Source organism: Bubalus kerabau, chromosome 1, assembly GCF_029407905.1.
Source record: "Bubalus kerabau isolate K-KA32 ecotype Philippines breed swamp buffalo chromosome 1, PCC_UOA_SB_1v2, whole genome shotgun sequence".
Taxonomy (NCBI): domain Eukaryota; kingdom Metazoa; phylum Chordata; class Mammalia; order Artiodactyla; family Bovidae; genus Bubalus; species Bubalus kerabau.
Genome location: NC_073624.1, coordinates 228,455,564 through 228,474,763, shown reverse-complemented (window position 1 = coordinate 228,474,763; position 19,200 = coordinate 228,455,564). Strand labels below are relative to the sequence as shown.

The 19,200-nt window shown below is 39.7% G+C and overlaps 2 protein-coding genes and 1 long non-coding RNA gene across 5 annotated transcripts in view; 1 reads left to right on the top strand and 2 right to left on the bottom strand.

Moving 5' to 3' along the window:
- The window catches only part of LOC129642243 (uncharacterized), a 33,827-nt gene extending 27,571 nt beyond the window's left edge, over positions 1-6,256 (top strand). Inside the window, exon 3 of the long non-coding RNA XR_008709572.1 lies at positions 6,136-6,256. This is a non-coding gene — a long non-coding RNA (uncharacterized LOC129642243). The remainder of the gene's footprint in view (positions 1-6,135) is intronic.
- LOC129642242 (sperm-associated acrosin inhibitor-like) lies at positions 2,961-6,273 on the bottom strand. Of its 2 annotated transcripts, none has more exons than XM_055566795.1 (4): positions 5,877-5,993; positions 4,862-4,896; positions 4,453-4,568; positions 2,961-3,441 (listed from the first exon to the last, which is right to left on the bottom strand). In XM_055566795.1, the coding sequence occupies exons 1-4, from the start codon at positions 5,941-5,943 to the stop codon at positions 3,396-3,398; spliced, it is 264 nt and encodes an 87-aa protein (XP_055422770.1). In that variant the 5' UTR covers positions 5,944-5,993; the 3' UTR covers positions 2,961-3,395. The 2 variants fall into 2 exon arrangements, 1 of the variants encoding a protein (XP_055422770.1); XR_008709571.1 differs by lacking the exon at positions 5,877-5,993 and adding an exon at positions 6,221-6,273 and having other exon boundaries at positions 2,995-3,441.
- An 8,823-nt stretch (positions 6,274-15,096) lies between these two features.
- On the bottom strand, positions 15,097-18,959 carry LOC129642241 (sperm-associated acrosin inhibitor-like). Of its 2 annotated transcripts, XM_055566794.1 has the most exons (4): positions 18,886-18,952; positions 17,915-17,952; positions 16,845-16,960; positions 15,097-15,404 (listed from the first exon to the last, which is right to left on the bottom strand). In XM_055566794.1, exons 1-4 carry the CDS (start codon positions 18,950-18,952, stop codon positions 15,356-15,358), a joined length of 270 nt encoding a protein of 89 aa, XP_055422769.1. In that variant the 3' UTR covers positions 15,097-15,355. The 2 variants fall into 2 exon arrangements, 1 of the variants encoding a protein (XP_055422769.1); XR_008709570.1 differs by lacking the exons at positions 16,845-16,960; positions 17,915-17,952 and having other exon boundaries at positions 18,886-18,959.
- Positions 18,960-19,200: the final 241 nt, after the last annotated feature.

The window sequence follows — 19,200 nt, the reverse complement described above, 5'->3', positions numbered from 1 at the left end:
CTCACAGCAAGAATACTGAAGTGGTTTGCCATTCCCTTCTCCAGTGGACCACATTCTGTCAGACCTCTCCACCATGACCCGCCCATCTTGGGTGGCCCCACAGGGCATGGCTTAGTTTCATTGAGTTAGACAAGGCTGTGATCCCTGTGATTAGATTGACTAGTTTTCTGTGATTATGTTTTCAGTGTGTCTGCCCTCTGATGCCCTCTCGCAACACTTGCCGTCTTACTTGGGTTTCTCTTACCTTGGACGTGGGGTATTTCTTCAAGGCTGCTCCAGCAAAGCACAGCCACTGCTCCTTACCTTGGATGAGGGGTATATCCTCACCGCAACCCCTCCTGACCTTGAACGTGGAGTGGCTCCTCTCGGCCCTCCTGCGCCCGTGCAGCCACATGGACATCACCAGATGGTCAACACCGAAATCAGATTAATTATATTCTTTGCAGCCAAATATGGAGAAGCTCTATACAGTCAGCAAAAACAAGACCGGGACCTGACTGTGGCTCAGATCATGAACTCCTTATTGCCAAATTCAGACTTAAATTGAAGAAAGAAGGAAAAACCACTCGACCATTCAGGTATAACCTAAATCAAATCCCTTATGATTATACAGTGGAAGTGAGAAATAGATTTAAGGGACTAGATCTGATAGACAGAATGCCTGATGAACTATGGACTGAGGTTCGTGACATTGTACAGGAGACAGGGATCAAGACCATCCCCATGGAAAAGAAATGCAAAAAAGCAAAATGGCTGTCTGGGGAGGCCTTACAAATAGCTGTGAAAAGAAGAGAAGTGAAAAGCACAGGAGAAAAGGAAAGATATAAGCATCTGAATGCAGAGTTCCAAAGAATAGCAAGAAGAGATAAGAAAGCCTTCCTCAGCAATCAATGCAAAGAAATAGAGGAAAACAACATAATGGGAAAGACTAGAGATCTCTTCAAGAAAATTAGAGATACCAAGGGAACATTTCATAAAAAGATGGGTTGATAAAGAACAGAAATGGTATGGACCTAACAGAAGCAGAAGATATTAAGAAGAGGTGGCAAGAATACACGGAAGAACTGTACAAAAAAATCTTCATGATCAAGATAATCATGATGGTGTGATCATTCACCTAGAGCCAGACATCCTGGAATGTGAAGTCAAGTGGGCCTTAGAAAGAATCACTATGAACAAAGCTAGTGGAGGTGATGGCATTCCAGTTGAGCTATTTCAAATCCCAATAGATGATGCTGTGAAAGTGCTGCACTCAGTATGTCAGCCAATTTGGAAAACTCAGCAGTGACCACAGGACTGGAAAAGGTCAGTTTTCATTCCAATCCCAAAGAAAGGCAATGCCAAAGAATGCTCAAACTACCACACAATTGCATTCATCTCACATGCTAGTAAAGTAATGCTCAAAATTCTCCAAGCCAGGCTTCAGCAATATGTCAACCATGAACTTCCTGATGTCCAAGCTGGTTTTAGAAAAGGCAGAGGAACCAGAGATCAAATTGCCAACATCCACTGGATCATCAAAAAAGCAAGAGAGTTCCAGAAAAACATTGATTTCTGCTTTATTGACTATGCCAAAGCCTTTGACTGTGTGGATCACAACAAACTGTGGAAAATTCTGAAAGAGATGGGAATACCAGAGCACCTGACCTGCCTCTTGAGAAACCTGTATGCAGGTCAGGAAGCAACAGTTAGAATTGGACATGGAGCAACAGACTGGTTCCAAATAGGAAAAGGAGTACGTCAAGGCTGTATATTATCACCCTGCTTATTTAACTTTTATGCAGAGTACATCATGAGAAACGCTGGACTGGAAGAAGCACAAGCTGGAATCAAGATTGCTGGGAGAAATATCAATAACCTCAGATATGCAGATGACACCACCCTTATGGCAGAAAGTGAAGAGGAACTAAAAAGCCTCTTGATGAAAGAGGAGAGTGAAAAAGTTGGCTTAAAACTCAACATTCAGAGAATGAAGATCATGGCATCTGGTCCCATCACTTCATGGGAAATAGATGGGGAAACAGTGGAAACATTGTCAGACTTTATTTTTGGGGGGCTCCAAAATCACTGCAGATGGTGATTGCAGCCATGAAATTAATAGACACTTATTCCTTGGAAGGAAAGTTATGACCAACCTAGATAGCATATTCAAAAGCAGAGACATTACTTTGCCAACAAAGGTCCATCTACTCAAGGCTATGGTTTTTCCAGTAGTCATGTATGGATGTGAGAGTTGGACTGTGAAGAAAACTGAGCATCAAAGAATTGATGCTTTTGAACTGTGGTGCTGGAGAAGACTCTTGAGAGTTCCTTGGACTGCAAGGAGAACCAACCAGTCCATTTTAAAGGAGATCAGTCCTGGGTGTTCTTTGGAAGGAATGATGCTAAAGCTGAAACTCCAGTACTTTGGCCACCTCATGCGAAGAGTTGACTCATTGGAAAAGACTCTGATGCTGGGAGGGATTGGGGGCAGGAGGAGAAGGGGATGACAGAGGATGAGATGGCTGGATGGCATCACCGACTCGATGGACATGAGTTTGAGTAAACTCCGGGAGTTGGTGATGGACAGGGAGACCTGTTGCTGCAGTTCATGGGGTAGCAAAGAGTCAGACACGACTGAGCAACGGAACTGAATCTTGTTAATTTAAGATGTCTGTTGTGGGAGTGGGTCTGGTAAAAGCATATAAGACCTTGATAAGACTTGTGAGTAGGGGGCACTCTCTGACCCTCTTCTGATGTCTATGTCAGAAGGTTTCTCTGTCCCTTTCGATACTTTAATAAAACTCTGCCACCCAAAAGCTCTTGAGTGAACAAGCTTGGTCCCTGGTTCCAAAGCTAAATCGTCTTCTTCAGAGATCATGAATCCAAACTGACATCGTTCACTGTAAGCTCTCAGTAGGCTTTTATTTAATTTATTGAATAAAAATTAAAGAACACATGTATCAATATACCATGTTTACTGAAGAATTATTTTAGAAGCATCTGTAAAAAAAAAAATTGTACAACTAAGTGAATGTATTTCTATATTCTAATGAGCAATATTCCCTTTATTATAAAGAAGAAAGATTTTTAAAAAGACTAAATCATTAACTTTTTTGAATGAAATATTTAAGATTTTAAGTTGTATTAGGTTTTATGATATCAAACATATATTTAAGATATTTTTCAAACTGTCACTAAATAACCAAACATGGAGAATCAAAGTCCTGAAATAAAAAATCTTTGAACTGGCAATAACTTTGAAATTCTATTTTCCATCTCATGTTCCATAAGAGGATTTATCTGATCATCTGTGAATTTAAGGACCCAGTTGAGAGAAATCAAATTCTAATTGTAGAACTGACTGCAAAATTAGATCACATTAGAGCTATAAGGGTGTATATCTTCATCAAAATTCAACAAACACCAAAATGAGCAACTTCAAAATTTTTACGAAGACGCCTATAGAGAAAAGAAAGAGAAAGAAAAACAAATTAGCAAGATAGTATTTTAAACTTCATGATAAGTGTATCAAGGGTTTCCTAATGAGAAGGAGTCTGAACTTGGGACAGGATGGAGTGGCTGTGCTCCTGTTCTGTAAGGAACTGGGCTGCATCTGGTTCCTGACCCTGAGTTTCTGCTGTTATAGAAACTCCTGCATGCTGGTTCTGGCTCATACTTTGAATCTGCTGTACCCAAGAAAGTGGAGGATTAGGGAATGTGTTTGTGGTCCTTGAGAAGGAGACGACAAAGTTTGGTAGAAGTGTCATATACTACCCTGCAGTCTGAGAAAGGTTTGAAAGGTTGTCTTGGGGGTTTAGGGGACCATCAGAAGAATCCCTTTCTAGAAGGAATGGTGCATTGTGATTAATTTCAGACTACACCCATAGGGTCCTGTGTCAGTTAATAGTTGCTGACGCTGAAGATCTGGTCATGGCAATACCGATATTTACTGTGCAGCCTCAGGGCTTCTGAATTACCATACATTAGTCTGCTGTTAGTAGATGGAGGAGTCTGGTAGGCTGCAGTCCATGGGGTCATGAAGAGTCGGACACGACTGAGCGACTTCACTTTCACTTTTCACTTTTATGTATTGGAGAAGTAAGTGGCAACCCACTCCAGTGTTCTTGCCTGGAGAATCCCAGGGACGGGGGAGCCTGGTGGGCTGCCGTCTATGGGGTCGCACAGAGTCGGACACGACTGAAGTGACTTAGCAGCAGCAGCAGTAGATAATAATTGATTTTCAGAAAATTCTGCATGGTTATGTAGAGAGCTCTAAAGCAGTACTCCTTTTTAGAAATTAGAACTTTAAGGAAAAGTACAGGTGTGTAAAGGACATCTTTTATGTATGGTTATGACAGTTATTTTGTGCATATGCTGTGTTTAGGTTATTGGCACTATGAATTTTCCTATTCTGTTGAAATGACTTCCTGATTACTTTTGAAGAGAAAATATTTACTGTCATATTCTTACATCTTTTCACTGCAGAGAGTGCATATATTACGGTAAGTATGACCATTGGTTGCACAGACTGGCTCATGTTCTCCAGTACAAGTATATGCTGAAAGCATGAATGACATACAGTTTGTCTGCAAAATATTAAACAAAAACATGAAACTTATCAAATAACACAGAGTAAAAAATGTTCAAGTCTAATATGAAATGCCACACATATAAATGGGATAAATATATTCTGTATATACGTTTAAGAACAAACCTCAATAGAACCACTACCCACTTAAAATGTAAAATATTGTCAATATTTTTTATGTTTATTATACTTTACAAAAAGACCACACAATTTTGTTGTTAAAATTTACAACATTAAAAATGTTATTAATTTATCATTTTTAACTTCCTAAAGATTTAAGTGTTATCTTACCTTATCCATTTTTACTTTATATCGGAGGAAAGCTTCTGGGAAAAAAGAGAGAAAAATGATACAGGATGAAAACAGGCATAGTCTCTGGTAGTAAGTGACACATCTTAGTAGCAGAAACGAAAATTGCCTATACTAACAATGCAAATCTGACAGCAAAACAGCAAGTTCAGAAAACAGAACAAAATCAAAAAACACTTTTTAATTCCCAGATTAATCGCACAGTGTGAAAAGTAATGTCCTTTTTCTTTTTTTTGCCATGCCTTGAGGAATATAGAATCTTAGTTCTCCAACCAGTGACTGAACTCATCCCTCCGTGCAGTGGGATCATGGGAGTCCTAACCACTGGACTGCCAGGGAATTTCCTGTATTATTTTAACTCTTCCCATCACCTTGCTTTAGAGATACCATTGTCTTTTCATCTTTGTAGTTGAGATCCTCATCAAAGAAAACAATGCTTTTGAAGTCACTTAATTATGAAGAAATTAATCAGTACTTCATTAATCAGTTATTTGTTCTAAGGTAACCTTACTGTATAAATTCTGAAATTTATTTAGCCACCATAAGCTTTAAGGAAGGTAACACAGTGACCAGGTCAACAATGAGTTCCCTTCTTACACAAGGCCTTGAAAAAGAGGAATCAGCTGGCAAACAGCAAATCCGATTGTCAAGAAATACCAGATCTAGAAGAAATCGTTTCTCCTCACACTTTGCATATAACTTTGCATATAACAACAATGGAATTGACCCCTGAAAGGAAGACTTTAAAGTTCTTGAGTTACAAATGAACAAAAATATAAAACCTACTGTTCATTCAAACCCACTACTCTGTATTCACTTGTCTAATGTGGGAAATGAAGAAAAGCAGCCATTGCTGCAGTTTAAAATAAGACATTTGTCACATGTTCAGTTTCACTTTACCAGTTTAAGTATTACAAACTCAATAAAATTGGTTTATAGCAGTTGTTTACTGAATTTTCTAGGGTCTGTTTAACTCAGGGCTGGAAAATTTACTCACCAGAGCAAAGAAGAAATGCAAAGAAAATGATGAAAATAGCTTTGATCCATGACGAGAAGAAAGACATTTTATCAAGTCAGTAGATGAAAACTTTATAATGGTTGATAGCTCATGAACAGAGAAAAATCCTGATTTTTCCTATAAATAGATAAACAGAATCTATAGTCCACACATATAATCTTTGGTAAAGGAACCATTCCAGTCCCCTAGATTACTAATTTAGGTGAACCATTTCCTTTTTTCTTCTTCCAACCTTCAGATTCAAGACATAACCTGCAGGCTGCATAGATACCTGAGAAAAGCATGGGACAAAGTCTTGTTTGCATGGAAAAGGGGCCGCTTACCTTCCTTCCCAGCTCTGTACGTCCGCTCATGAGGAACCTGGCTACATGTAGGGAAACATGCGCGCTTGCAGCCGCCCTCCCAGCAGCGAAGCGCACCAGGGCTAACGGCCCGTGGTTCCGCGCCTGAACTGCCCGGCACGGACAGATCATGCACAGTGAGGCCAGCAGCCTTTGAAACTACCTTCTTCACCTTTTCTCCTCAAGTCTCTCCTTAGTCTCCCCAGCTAAGTTGTTCTTCTTGATGCAGAAAGGAGCTCAGTGGGAAAAAGAAGCCCCAGGACAGATAAAACACAGAGATATTCTTTGCCTTCACAGGGGCTGTCAAGTCGTTCTTAAGAGATGCTTCACAAACACCCCTCAACAGATCTTCCCTCAGCAGGAGGCGTGGGGACAACTTGATCTGATGAATCCAGATATATGGGGAAGAGAGCCAGTAAAAATATAAATATATATATTATAGATTTTAAGATAGAGAGGATATGTGAAAGGTTTCTAAGCAGTTGAGCTGGAGAGGAACAAGAGGATTTAAGCAAGAAGAGTTTTGTGAACTATAATTACATATATCCCTTTGACCCTTCATATCTTTCAATAACAGAATTGAATTATACTCAATTGGAAAATATTTTTTATTTTATTTTATTTTTTATTTTTTACTTTGAGATAATTGTAGATTTACAATTGTGAGAAATAATAAGAGAAATCCAGTTTGACCAGTTTCCCCTAATGGTTACATCATGTAAAACTATTATGCAATTTTACAACTAGTACTTGACGTTAGCTAGAAACCTTTTTAGGAGTCCACGACCAAGAATGTGGAACAAGTGTGTGTAGGCGAGGCCTTGGCAATGGTCTATTTTTAAGGTTCTCAGATACCTCTCAGGACCAGCCAGCTTTGGGCAAGCCTGGGTCAGGGCACAGGATGTGAATTTCTGGGATAGAAGAGAGAGAAGGCTGGGAAGTTAAGCTGAGAACACATGAAGCGATGCCCTGAATTTTTGTTCAATAATTTCATCTTCACAGCATAGGTAATGAAAGACACTGAAGGCATTTCAAGTAAATGAGAGATTTGATCAGACTTATCTTTTCCTTATTAACTAATCTGCCTCATAGTCTGAGTCATTGGAAAGGGCTTTGGCAGTTCAAAGATCAGGGTACAAATTCAGTCTATACTTGATTAACTTTGACTCAGTATTTAGACTTTCTAGTGCAACTTTTCTTATTTTGGAGAAGGCAATGGCAACCCACTCCAGTACTCTTGCCTGGAAAATCCCATGAACGGAGGGGCCTGGTGGGCTGCAGTCCATGGGGTCGCTAGGAGTCAGACACGACTGAGTGACTTCACTTTATTTTTTCACTTTCATGCATTGGAGAAGGAAATGGCAACCCACTCCAGTGTTCTTGCCTGGAGAATCCCAGAGACGGGGGAGCCTGGTGGGCTGCCGACTATGGGGTCGCACAGAGTCAGACACGACTGAAGCGACTTAGCAGCAGCAGCAGCAGCAGTGCAACTTTTCTTATTTTAAATGTGAGAGTAATACATCCACATGCCTTTGTTCGTCTTAAATGTTACATGTAAAATACTTAAACTATTTTCATTTAAGTTGTGTATTTGGGAGATATTTGTCATTCTCTTACTGTGCCTTTTCAGAGTGAAGAGACCCAGGGTTTAGAAAGAAACATTTAAGATTATTAATTTATTAGGCCAACTTAATTGAAGGACGCACATATAGTAAAGTCTATTATGCTTAGAGTAGCTCTTGGATTTAATTATTTAGACACCATCAGAGATGCCTGCTGCTGCAAAGTCACGTCAGTCGTGTCTGACTCCGTGCGACCCCATAGACGGCAGCCCACCAGGCTCCCCCGTCCCTGGGATTCTCCAGGCAAGAACACTGGAGTGGGTTGCCATTTCCTTCTCCAATGCAGGAAAGTGAAAAGTCAAAGTGAAGTCGCTCAGTTGCGTCCGACTCTTCGAGATCCCATGGACTTAGCCTACCAGGCTCCTCTGTCCATGGGATTTCCCAGGCAAAAGTACTGGAGTGGAGTGCCATTGCCTTTTCTGTCAGAGATGCCTATGATGGACCAAATCATATACTGCAGGATATTTTAGGGAAAAGTAAACTGAAACTTAAAGGGGAAGTTATAGAGAAACTCTTTATATACCAGGCACTTCAATTTATTTATCAACAGAGATTAAGAGGAGGAGAGACAATGTGGGACTCACAGCAGGCTATAAAATTTTGAAATTCACCAGAAAAGGAAATGTTAGACTTGAGGATTTTTTAATATTAACTTCACAACAACAACAACAAAAAAATGTACATTTTCTTCAAATTGTGGCAGGGATGGTGGTGAGAAAGAAAACACTTGAGTTGAGAAGATAGATATTTTAAGAGAGAGAGAATAGGAACATAGAGCAATTTCCATCTTTCCCAAGTCATTATTACTGTAAATAGGAGGCAAAGAAACTCACCACTCTAGGCAATACTAGAGATGAGCTACATGGATTTAATTTACATATGTAAAACACTAGCTTTGCCTAATACTGGACCCTCCTCCAGGTAACTGTATAGTACAGGTTTGTTTTTTGCTTTTGTTTTTTTTTTTTTTTGAGACCACATACATTTAAAAACTGAATTATTCAAGGCATATATACTAAATGTTCAAAAGTGATTGGATTCTTCTAATGAGCTTCATATCTCAGAGCCCAAAGGGATTTGATAACAGTTAAGACCAGTAGACAAAAGAGTTGGATTGGAAATGGGCAGTTCTTCATGAAACATGTGTTTGGAGGTTAGAGAGTGATGCTTTTTAAAAAATGTTTATTGAAATATTGTTGATTTACAATGTTGTGTCAGTCTCAGGTGTACAGCAAAGTGATTGTTATACAAACACATATATGTGTGTGTATATATTAATATATACTTTTTCAGATTTTTTTCCATTATGGGTTATTGTAATGCATGCACACTACTATAGATAAACAACAAGGTCCTACCATATAGCACAGGGAACTATACTCAGTTCAGTTCAGTTCAGTTGCTCAGCCGTACCCGACTCTGCAATGCCATGAACACTGCATGTCAGGCCTCCTTGTCCATCACCAACTGCCGGAGTCCACCCAAACCCATGTCCATTGAGTCAGTGATGCCATCCAACCATCTCATCCTCTGTCGTCCCCTTCTCCTCCTGCCCTCAGTCTTTCCTAGCATCAGGGTCTTTTCAAATGAGTCAGCTCTCCGCATCAAGTGGCCGAAGTATTGGAATTTCAGATTCAACATCAGTCCTTCCAATGAACACCCAGGACTGATCTCCTTTAGGATGGACTGGTTGGATCTCCGTGCAGTCCAAGGGACTCTCAAGAGTCTTCTCCAACACCACAGTTCAAAAGCATCAATTCTTCGGCGCTCAGCTTTCTTCACAGTCCAACTCTCACATCCATACATGACCACTGGAAAAACCATAGCCTTGACTAGATGGACCTTTGTGGACAAAGTAATGTCTCTGCTTTTTAATATGCTATCTAGGTTGGTCATAACTTTCCTTCCAAGGAGTAAGAGTCTTTTAATTTCATGACTGCAGTCACCATCTGCAGTGATTTTGGAGCCCAAGAAAATAAAGTCAGCCACTGTTTCCTCATCTATTTGCCATGAAGTGATGGGACTAGATGCCATGATCTTAGTTTTCTGAATGTTGAGTTTTAAGCCAACTTTTCACTCTCCTCTTTCACTTTCATCAAGAGGCTTTTTAGTTCCTCTTCACTTTCTGCCATAAGGGTGGTGTCATCTGCATATCTTAGGTTATTGATATTTCTCCCAGAAATCTTGATTCCAGCTTGTGCTTCCTCCAGCCCAGTGTTCCTCATGATGTACTCTACATATAAGTTAAATAAGCAGGGTAACAATATACAGCCTTGAAGTACTCCTTTTCCTATTTAGAACCAGTCCGTTGTTCCATGTCCTGTTATAACTGTTGCTTCCTGACCTGCATACAGATTTCTCAAGAGGCTGGTCAGGTGGTCTGGTATTCCCATCTCTTTCAGAATTTTCCACAGTTTGTTGTGATCCACACAGTCAAAGGCTTTGGCATAGTGAATAAAGCAGAAATAGATGTTTTTCTGGAACTCTCTTGCTTTTTTGATGATCCAACAGATGTTGGCAATTTGATCTCTGGTTCCTCTGCCTTTTCTAAAACCAACTTGAACATCTGGAAGTTCATGGTTCACATATTGCTGAAGCCTGGCTTGGAGAATTTTGAGCATTACTTTGCTAATGTGTGAGATGACTGCAATTGTATGGTAGTTTGAGCATTCTTTGGCATTGCCTTTCTTTGGGATTGGAATGAAAACTGACCTTTTCCAGTCCTATGGCCATGGCTGAATTTTCCAAGTTTTCTGGCATATTGAGTGCAGCACTTTCACAGCATCTTTCAGGATTTGAAATAGCTCAACTGGAATTCCATCACCTCCACTAGCTTACATTGTAGTAATACTTCCTAAGGCCCACTTGACTTCACATTCCAGGATGTATGGCTCTCGGTGAGTGATCACACCTTTGTGATTATCTTGGTCTTGAAGATCTTTCTTGTACAGTTCTTCTGTGTATTCTTGCCACCTCTTCTTAATATCTTCTGCTTCTGTTAGGTCCATACCATTTCTGTCCGTTATCGAGCCCATCTTTGCATGAAATGTTCCCTCGGTATCTCTAATTTTCTTCAAGAGATCTCTGGTCTTTCCCACTCTATTGTTTTCCTCTATTTCTCTGCATTGATCACTGAGGAAGGCTTTCTTATCTCTCCTTGCTATTCTTTGGAACTCTGCATTCAAATGGGTATATCTTTCCTTTTCTCCTTTGCTTTTTGCTTCTCTTCTTTTCAAAACTATTTGTAAGGCCTCCTCAGACAGCCATTTTGCTGTTTTGCATTTCTTTTTCTTGGGGAATGATCTTGCTCACTGTCTCCTGCACAATGTAATGAACCTCTGTCCATAGTTCATCAGGCACTCTATCTATCAGATCTAGTCCGTTAAATCTATTTCTCACTTCCACTGTATAATTGTTAGGGATTTGATTTAGGTCATACCTGCATGGTATAATGGTTTTCCCTACTTTCTTCAATTTAAGTCTGAATTTGGCAATAAGGAGTTTATGATCTGAGCCACAGTCAGCTCCCAGTCTTGTTTTTGCTGATTGTATAGAGCTTGTCCATCTGATTGATCCATAATCAATCTGATTTCAGTATTGACCATTTGGTTATGTCCATGTGTAGAGTCTTCTCTTGTGTTGTTGGAAGAGGGTGTTTGCTATGACCAGTACATTATCTTGGCAGAACTCTATTAGCCTTTGCCCTGCTTCATTCTGTACTCCAAGGCCAAATTTGCCTATTACTCCAGGTGTTTCTTAACTTTCTACATTTGCAATCCAGTCTCCTATAATAGGCATCTTTTTTGGTTGTTATTTCCAAAAATTCTTGTAGATCTTCATAGAACCGTTCAACTTCAGCTTCTTCAGTGTTACTGGTTGGGATGTGACTTGGATTACTGTGATACTGAATGGTTTGCCTTGGAAATGAACAGAGATCATTCTGTCATTTTTGAGATTGCATCCAAGTACTGCATTTCAGACTCTTTTGTTGACTATGATGGCTACTCCATTTCTTCTCAGGGAATCTTTCCCACAGTAGTAGATATAATGGTCATCTGAGTTAAATTCACCCATTCCAGTCCATTTTAGTTCACTGTTTCCTAAAATGTCGACATTCAGTCATACCATCTCCTGTTTGAGCACTTCCAATTTGCCTTGATTCATGGACCTAACATTCCAGGTTCCTATGCAATATTGCTCATTACAGCATCAGACCTTGCTTCCATCACCAGTAGCATCCACAACTGGGTGTTGTTTTTGCTTTGGCTCCATCTCTTCTTTCTTTCTGGAGTTATTTCTCCACTGATCTCCAGTAGCATATTGGGCACCTACTGACCTGGAGAGTTCATCTTTCAGTGTCCTATCTTCTTGCCTTTTCATAGTGTTCAGGGCTTCTCAAGGCAGGAATACTGAAGTGGTTTGCCATTGCCTTTTTTAGTGGACCACATTTTGTCAGAACTCTCCACCGTGACCCGTCCGTCTTGGGTGGCCCTACACAGCATGTGTCATAGTTTCATTGAGTTAGATAAGGCTGTGGTCCATGTGGTCAGATTGGTTAGTTTTCTGTGATTGTGGTTTTCAGTCTGTCTTCCCTCTGATGGAAAAGGATAAGAGGCTTATGAAAGCTTCCTGATGGGATAGGCTGACTAAGGGGGATACTGGGTCTTGTTCTGATGGGCGGGGCCATGCTCAGTAAATCTTGAATCCGATTTTCTCTTGATGGGTGGAGCTGTGTTCCCTCCCTGCTATTTTCCAGGGGCCACACTGTGGTGGAGGTAATGAAGATAATAGTAACCTCCCTCAAAAGATCCCAGGCATGTACTGCTACAGTCCATGCCCCCAACCCTGCAGCAGGCCAGCACTGACCCACTCCTTCACAGGAGACTCCCGGACACCCACAGGAAAGTCTCCTGTAGGGTCATTGTTCCTTTTCCTGGGTCCTGGTGCACAGGTTCTGTTGTGCCCTCCAAGAGTCTATTTCTCAGTCCTAGGTAAGTTCTGGCAGCTCTATTGTGGGGTTAATGGTGACATCCTCCAAGAGGACTTCTGTCATACCCACACCCAGAGCCCCTATCCCTGTGGCAGACCACTGCTGATCTGTACCTCCACGGGAAACACTCCAACACAGTTCTTTCTCAGTCTCCGTGTGGTCCCTGGGTCCTGATGCACACACAGTTTGTTTGAGCCCTCTGAGCATCTCTGGCAGGAACAGGGTTTGATTCTAAATGTGAATTCGCTGCTCCTACTGTTTTGCTGGGGCTTCTCCTTTGCCCTTGGACGTGGGGTATCTCCTCACAGCCGCTCCAGTGCCTACCGTCTTACGCGGGTTTTTCTGACCTTGGAGTGGTGGCCACACGGCGCTGGAGCAGCAACCTGCTGAGAGGAGATACCCCACGTCCAAGGTCACAGCAGTGCCTGTGCTTCACTGGAGCAGCCCTGAAGAGATACCCCATGTCCAAGGTCAGGAGCGGTAGCTGCACTTCGCTGGACCAGCTTATGGAGATACCCCATGTCCAAGTAAAAGAATACATACATGAATTTACCAGCATTCACTGAATAATGTTTTTATATATGTATTCTGTAATGAAAAAAAAACCATGGAAGTAGTTGAATTCATTTTTATAATATGGCTCCATATTTGTACATTTTAATGGATACTTTCATTAAGAATTAATACTAAGGAAAGTAAATGAAAGTAACTCCCATATAGATTATCTCTTAGAGGTGAAAATATTTACTGAAAGGAAGAGCAGATCTGATATCACATATGTAGCAGCTCTTGCTTTCCAGCAGTCTGCATTTCTGCCATTAAAACCAAACTTTAAATGAGTTTTTGACCAATCAAATTTCATTCCATTTCTTGTTGCCTCAGAGGTAAAGAGAAATGGAGCATCAGACTTGGACTACAAATGAATATCCTATATCGGTAAAAGCAGAGTTGTCTGGACTGCCAGGATCACTGAACTGTCTCTTGATGCTTTATGAGAGAGAAAATAACATAATTTTTTTTCTCCCAAACTTCAGAAATCATGCAATATTTTGAATAGTCTCTGCAATTCATTAAGTTTCAGGTATGTCCTATGTCTTAGAATTTAAGTCTGTCTTGGCTAACATTTTTGATCAGAAAATTGACATGGAGTATTTGTGAGAATTCAAGTTCTCAGATTCTTATTCTAGAGCTTTTGAAGCTTTACGATAGAGAGAAGTGCAGTTGTCTGTACTTTTTAATAAACTTTCAAGTAATGGATTATTTATTGACCTTTGAGACTATTTCTATAATTATAGTTACCAGAAATATTTGTGTGTCTGGATGAAGCACAAGCTGGAATCAAGATTGCTGGGAGAAATATCAATAACCTCAGATATGCAGATGACACCACCCTTATGGCAGAAAGTGAAGAAGAACTAAAGAGCCTCTTGATGAAAGTGAAAGAGGAGAGTGAGAAAGTTGGCTTAAAGCTCAACATTCAGAAAACTAAGATCATGGCATCTAGTCCCATCCCTTCATGGGAAATAGATGGGGAAACAGTGGCTGACTTTATTTTTGGGGGGGTCCAAAATCACTGCAGATGATGATTACAGCCATGAAATTAAAAGACGCTTACTCCTTGGAAGGAAAGTTATGACCAACCTAAACAGCATATTAAAAAGCAGAGACATTACTTTGTCCACAAAGGTCCATCTAGTCAAGGCTATGGTTTTTCCAGTAGTCATGTATTGGTGTGAGAGTTGGACTGTGAAGAAAGCTGAGTGCCAAAGAATTGATGCTTTTGAACTGTGATGTTGGAGAAGACTCGTGAGAGTCCCTTGGACTGCAAGGAGATCCAACCAGTCCATCCTAAAGGAGATCAGTCCTGGGTGTTCATTGGAAGGACTGATGTTGAAGCTGAAATTCCAATACTTTGGCTACCTGATGCGAAGAGCTGACTCATTTGAAAAGACCCTGAGGCTTGGAAAGATTGAGGGCAGGAGGAGAAGGGGACGACAGAGGATGAGATGGTTGGATGGCATCACCGACTAAGTGGACATGAGTTTGGGATGGACTCCGGCAGTTGGTGATGGACAGAGAGGCCTGGAGTGCTGCAGTCCATGGAGTCGCAGAGTCAGACACGACTGAGTGACTGAACTGAACTGAATCCAATCCAACCACAAAAAAGAAAGGGTATTTTAATAGAGATAATAGTATTTAACATTTTATTGACTGGAATATTCATGATTACAAATTGCATTAGGTTTTCTATTATTGAACACACAAATAAGATAGGTTTTTCAACCATCATTGTATAATCGAAAATAGAAAACAGAAATCTTTCACTGGCAGGCTCTTAGAGTTGAAAAATTCTCCAACAATCTGTACTACATCTTGTGTACTACTGAAGGGTTAGTCTGCTCGTCTAGGAATTTAAAGCCCTGATTGAGATGACTGATTGGTTGTAGAATCCATGGCAAAATAGGATTGCAATAAAAGCCATAGGAATGTGCGGTTGAGGCAGAGTCAGCAACAACGACCCCAATGACTGAAATCAAATTTTCCTCTGTTTTCTCTGTAAAGAAAGAAAAAGAGGAAAAAAAAAATTTAAGTATTTAAAATTGTCTGAGTATTGCACTAAATGCTTCTCCATGAGGATTTTTGACTGTGAGAGAGCCAGGAGGGCTATGCTCCCTTCCACAAGCAGTGGGGCCCCTCCCACCGCCCCTACCCTGCACAGGTCCTCCTGATCCCCTGGGGCAACTTGACTCTTCCTACATGCTCCCTCCTGACTCAACTTGGGAACCCTCCCAGACCTCAGGAGGAGGAGTAGAGATTGTTTTCCTGGTTCTCTAAAAGTAGAAGCCCACCTGGGGATTCAGTGAGAGGAAACACCAGTAAGAGAAAATAAGGCAGGAGGTAGGAAGGCTGGCTGAACCCTCAGACTGAAAACTCCATCAGGGGGAAGGAGGCAGGAAGTGACATTGGGTGGAAGTGTCCTAGACTGCCCTGCTCTCTGAAGAAAATTTGGAGTCCTGTCATGGAGTTCAGGGGACAAAATGGACCATCCCCTGGATGGTTCTTTCTGACATAATGAGAATTCCTTTCTGACATAAATTGTGATGGATTCAAATTTCTGAAGTCAGTAGAGTTTCTTTCTTTTTTTTTTAATCTATTTATTTTTTATTGAAGGATAATTGCTTTACAGAATTTTGCTGTTTTCTGTCAAACCTCAACATGAATCAGCCATAGATACACATATATGCCCTCCCTTTAGGAACTACCTCCCATCTCCCTCCCCACCCCACCCCTCCTGGTTGATACAGAGCCCCTGCTTGAGTTTCCTGAGCCATACAGCAAATTCCCCGTTGGTTATCTATTTTGCATATGGTAATGTAAGTTTCCATATTATTCTTTCCATACATCTCACCCTCTCCTCCCCTCTCCCCATGTCCATAAGTCTATTCTATATGTCTGTTTCTCCACTGTTGCCCTGTAAATAAATTCTTCAGTACCGTTTTTCTAGATTCTGTATATTTGTGTTAGAATACAGTATTTATCTTCTCTTTCTGATTCACTTCACTCTGTATAATCGGTTCTAGGTTCATCCACCTCATTAGAACTGATGAAGTCAGTAGAGTTTCTTGCTCAGTTATGCTCCCTGTAGTTTGGAGCTACATTATGAGGTTATCATTCAGCCTCTCGAGTTAAGAATTACATTGTATTGGTAAGCAGATTGCCAGTAGTAAGTCATAGCAATAAAATCCAGTTAATGTAATGATTTATGCATGTGGGTAATATCCAGCAGGGATATACTTTGAGGTCAAATAAAACTACTTTTAGGAATATGACTTCAGGGAAAGGTACCGGCATGTTTCTATGGCTTTCACAGAGAAAAAACAGTTACTTTCCGTGTAGACTGAGCCTTGGCTAGCAGAAACATGGATGTTCCTATTATTTTCTGGTTGTTTCTTCATTATGTTGGGAGAACCAATATTTAGTCATGTGTTCTTACAGCTTTTTACTGCAGAAATAGCATTTATTGGAGTATGTTTGGCCATTCGTTGCACAGATTGGATCTTTTTCTTTTGTGCAAAAGTGTAATTGATCCTTATACACGTTACATTCTGGCTGATAAACAAAGAGACAACATCAAATTTTTCAGATAATGAACTTTTTGAATAAAATATTCCTTATTCTTCATACAACATTGTATGCATCAAAATAGAATAAATGTTTTCTATATTGAGATTAAGTATAAACATGAAGTATCAACAACCAATTTAGACATAAAAATATACTGATATGTTTTTACAACCCCAGTGTTATGTTTTAAAAACATTCAAATAGCTGGATACATTTTAATAATTTAGCCACTCTGCCCCTATTTCTTCTCATACCTGAGTGAGATTTTCCTCATTATCTCATAGCACAAGAAATGATAAAAGTGAATGTATTGTGAGTCTACTGTTTTTCTCAATAGTTTCATTACTAGATCATTTTATAGTTTCAGATTGTCACCATATATGTATGTATTGATATATATGACTGTTTGTATATGTGTGTTTAACCATATATGTATATATGTAATTTGGTGAGTGATGACTCTGTAGTCAGTATACATAATTAAGCAATAATGTGTGTATTCTTAGATGACATGCTCTTTTAACATCTTTAATTACCTTTATTTATTTAGATGTTTAGAAGTATAATTGATTTTCTTCACCTCTACGTAATATTTGACTCTGTGTAAAAATGATTAGTTTACATTCCTTTCAGTGAAATTATTTTTCTTAAGCTTCTTATTTGTGAGGGAAAAAATTCTTACTTTAAACGTCCTTTTCAGATGCCTGTCTGCCTAATAATAAAATGTTGAATGATGTGGTAATTTTACCTTGTAAAAAAACAAATGGTTTAATATGTCTGGTAAGGTTCTGTTTTTTGAACTTAGTGTAATAATGACACTTTATGTTACTTTTTGAAGGGTTATGTTTTACTTTTTCTGGTGAAATTTTCTGTTAAAGTTTAAAATATAAAAATAATTTAAAAAATTTCAATTTCCAAATTAAAGTACTATGAACTTGCCCTTTTGCGAATTTCTCCAGAAGGTACAAAAGCAGTTTCTGCAACCAACACAAAAAAAGAAAATTAAAAAGAAGAAGATGAAGGGAGAAAAACACTGTCTTTGTTGGGAAGTACCCACATCTTTTAATAGCAAAATACTATGCAAGTTGCCTACTCCAAACCCCTCCCATAATGAAGTGAGGCTTTTGTGGCAATATCAAAATAATTTCACAAAATAACTTGAAGTCTGGAAACAATTCTAAATTCATCTCACTCTGTGAAAAATGAAGTATGGCTTAATAATCACCAAACCCTTCTGTGGAGATCCCTTTTGCCCTGTATTTATATGTGAGACATTCTAGTCAGAGAAAACAACATCTTGCTTAGTGCCATGTAATATGCTTCTATGAAGTCACTTAATATGAAGAAGTAAATGACTATTCAATTCCTTTGTACTCAGCTTGAGGTTCATGGATCACTTTAATAACTTTAAGCTACTCTACTCTGAAATTGATGGGCTGTCTTTGCTTTAAGAAAGATAAGTTGTCAGCAGAGGGATCAATTAGTTCTCTCCTTACACAAAACCTTGTCCTTAATACACTTGGAGCCGGCAAACAAGGAGTTGGATTGTCGAGGGATACTGGGTCTAGAGGACAGTATTACTCCCCACACTCTGCGTTTAGCAACCATGAAATCTGACTTCCAAAAGAGGGGAAATTAGATAGATATCTTTAGTCTTAAATGAACAAACCACTAAATTCTACTGCTCATTCTAAACACCCTCTCTGTCTCCACCTTTCTAAAGTGGGAAATCAAAACCAATCTGATGTAATTTTTAAAAAGATATTTGTAACATATCCCATTTCATTTTGCCAGTTTAAGTATTACACACCCAGGACATCAAGCGCCTCCCTTCCTAAATGATGGTAGTTGTTTCCTGCATTTTCTATGATGTGTGAATGGATTCATCTAGGATTGAAAAATTTACTCACCACAATAAAGAGGAAATGCCAAGCCAATGATTAAAATAGCTTTGATCCATGATGAGAAGAAGGACATGTTATCAAGTCTGTGGAAGATACCTTAAAGAGTATTTGCAACAATGGTACATGACACATAGGTAGATAGACTCCAGAACCAGGTTCTAGAAAGCTTCTTGTTTCTAAAGCAATGACTCCCACCTCCTAGATAACTTTTTATTTTACCTTTCCCTCGAACCTACAATTCAATAAAATAAAGTGTCATTGTTGGAAGGCGTCCCCCAGAGACGTTTAAGAGAGCCCAGGAAAATAACACTGTTGACAAAG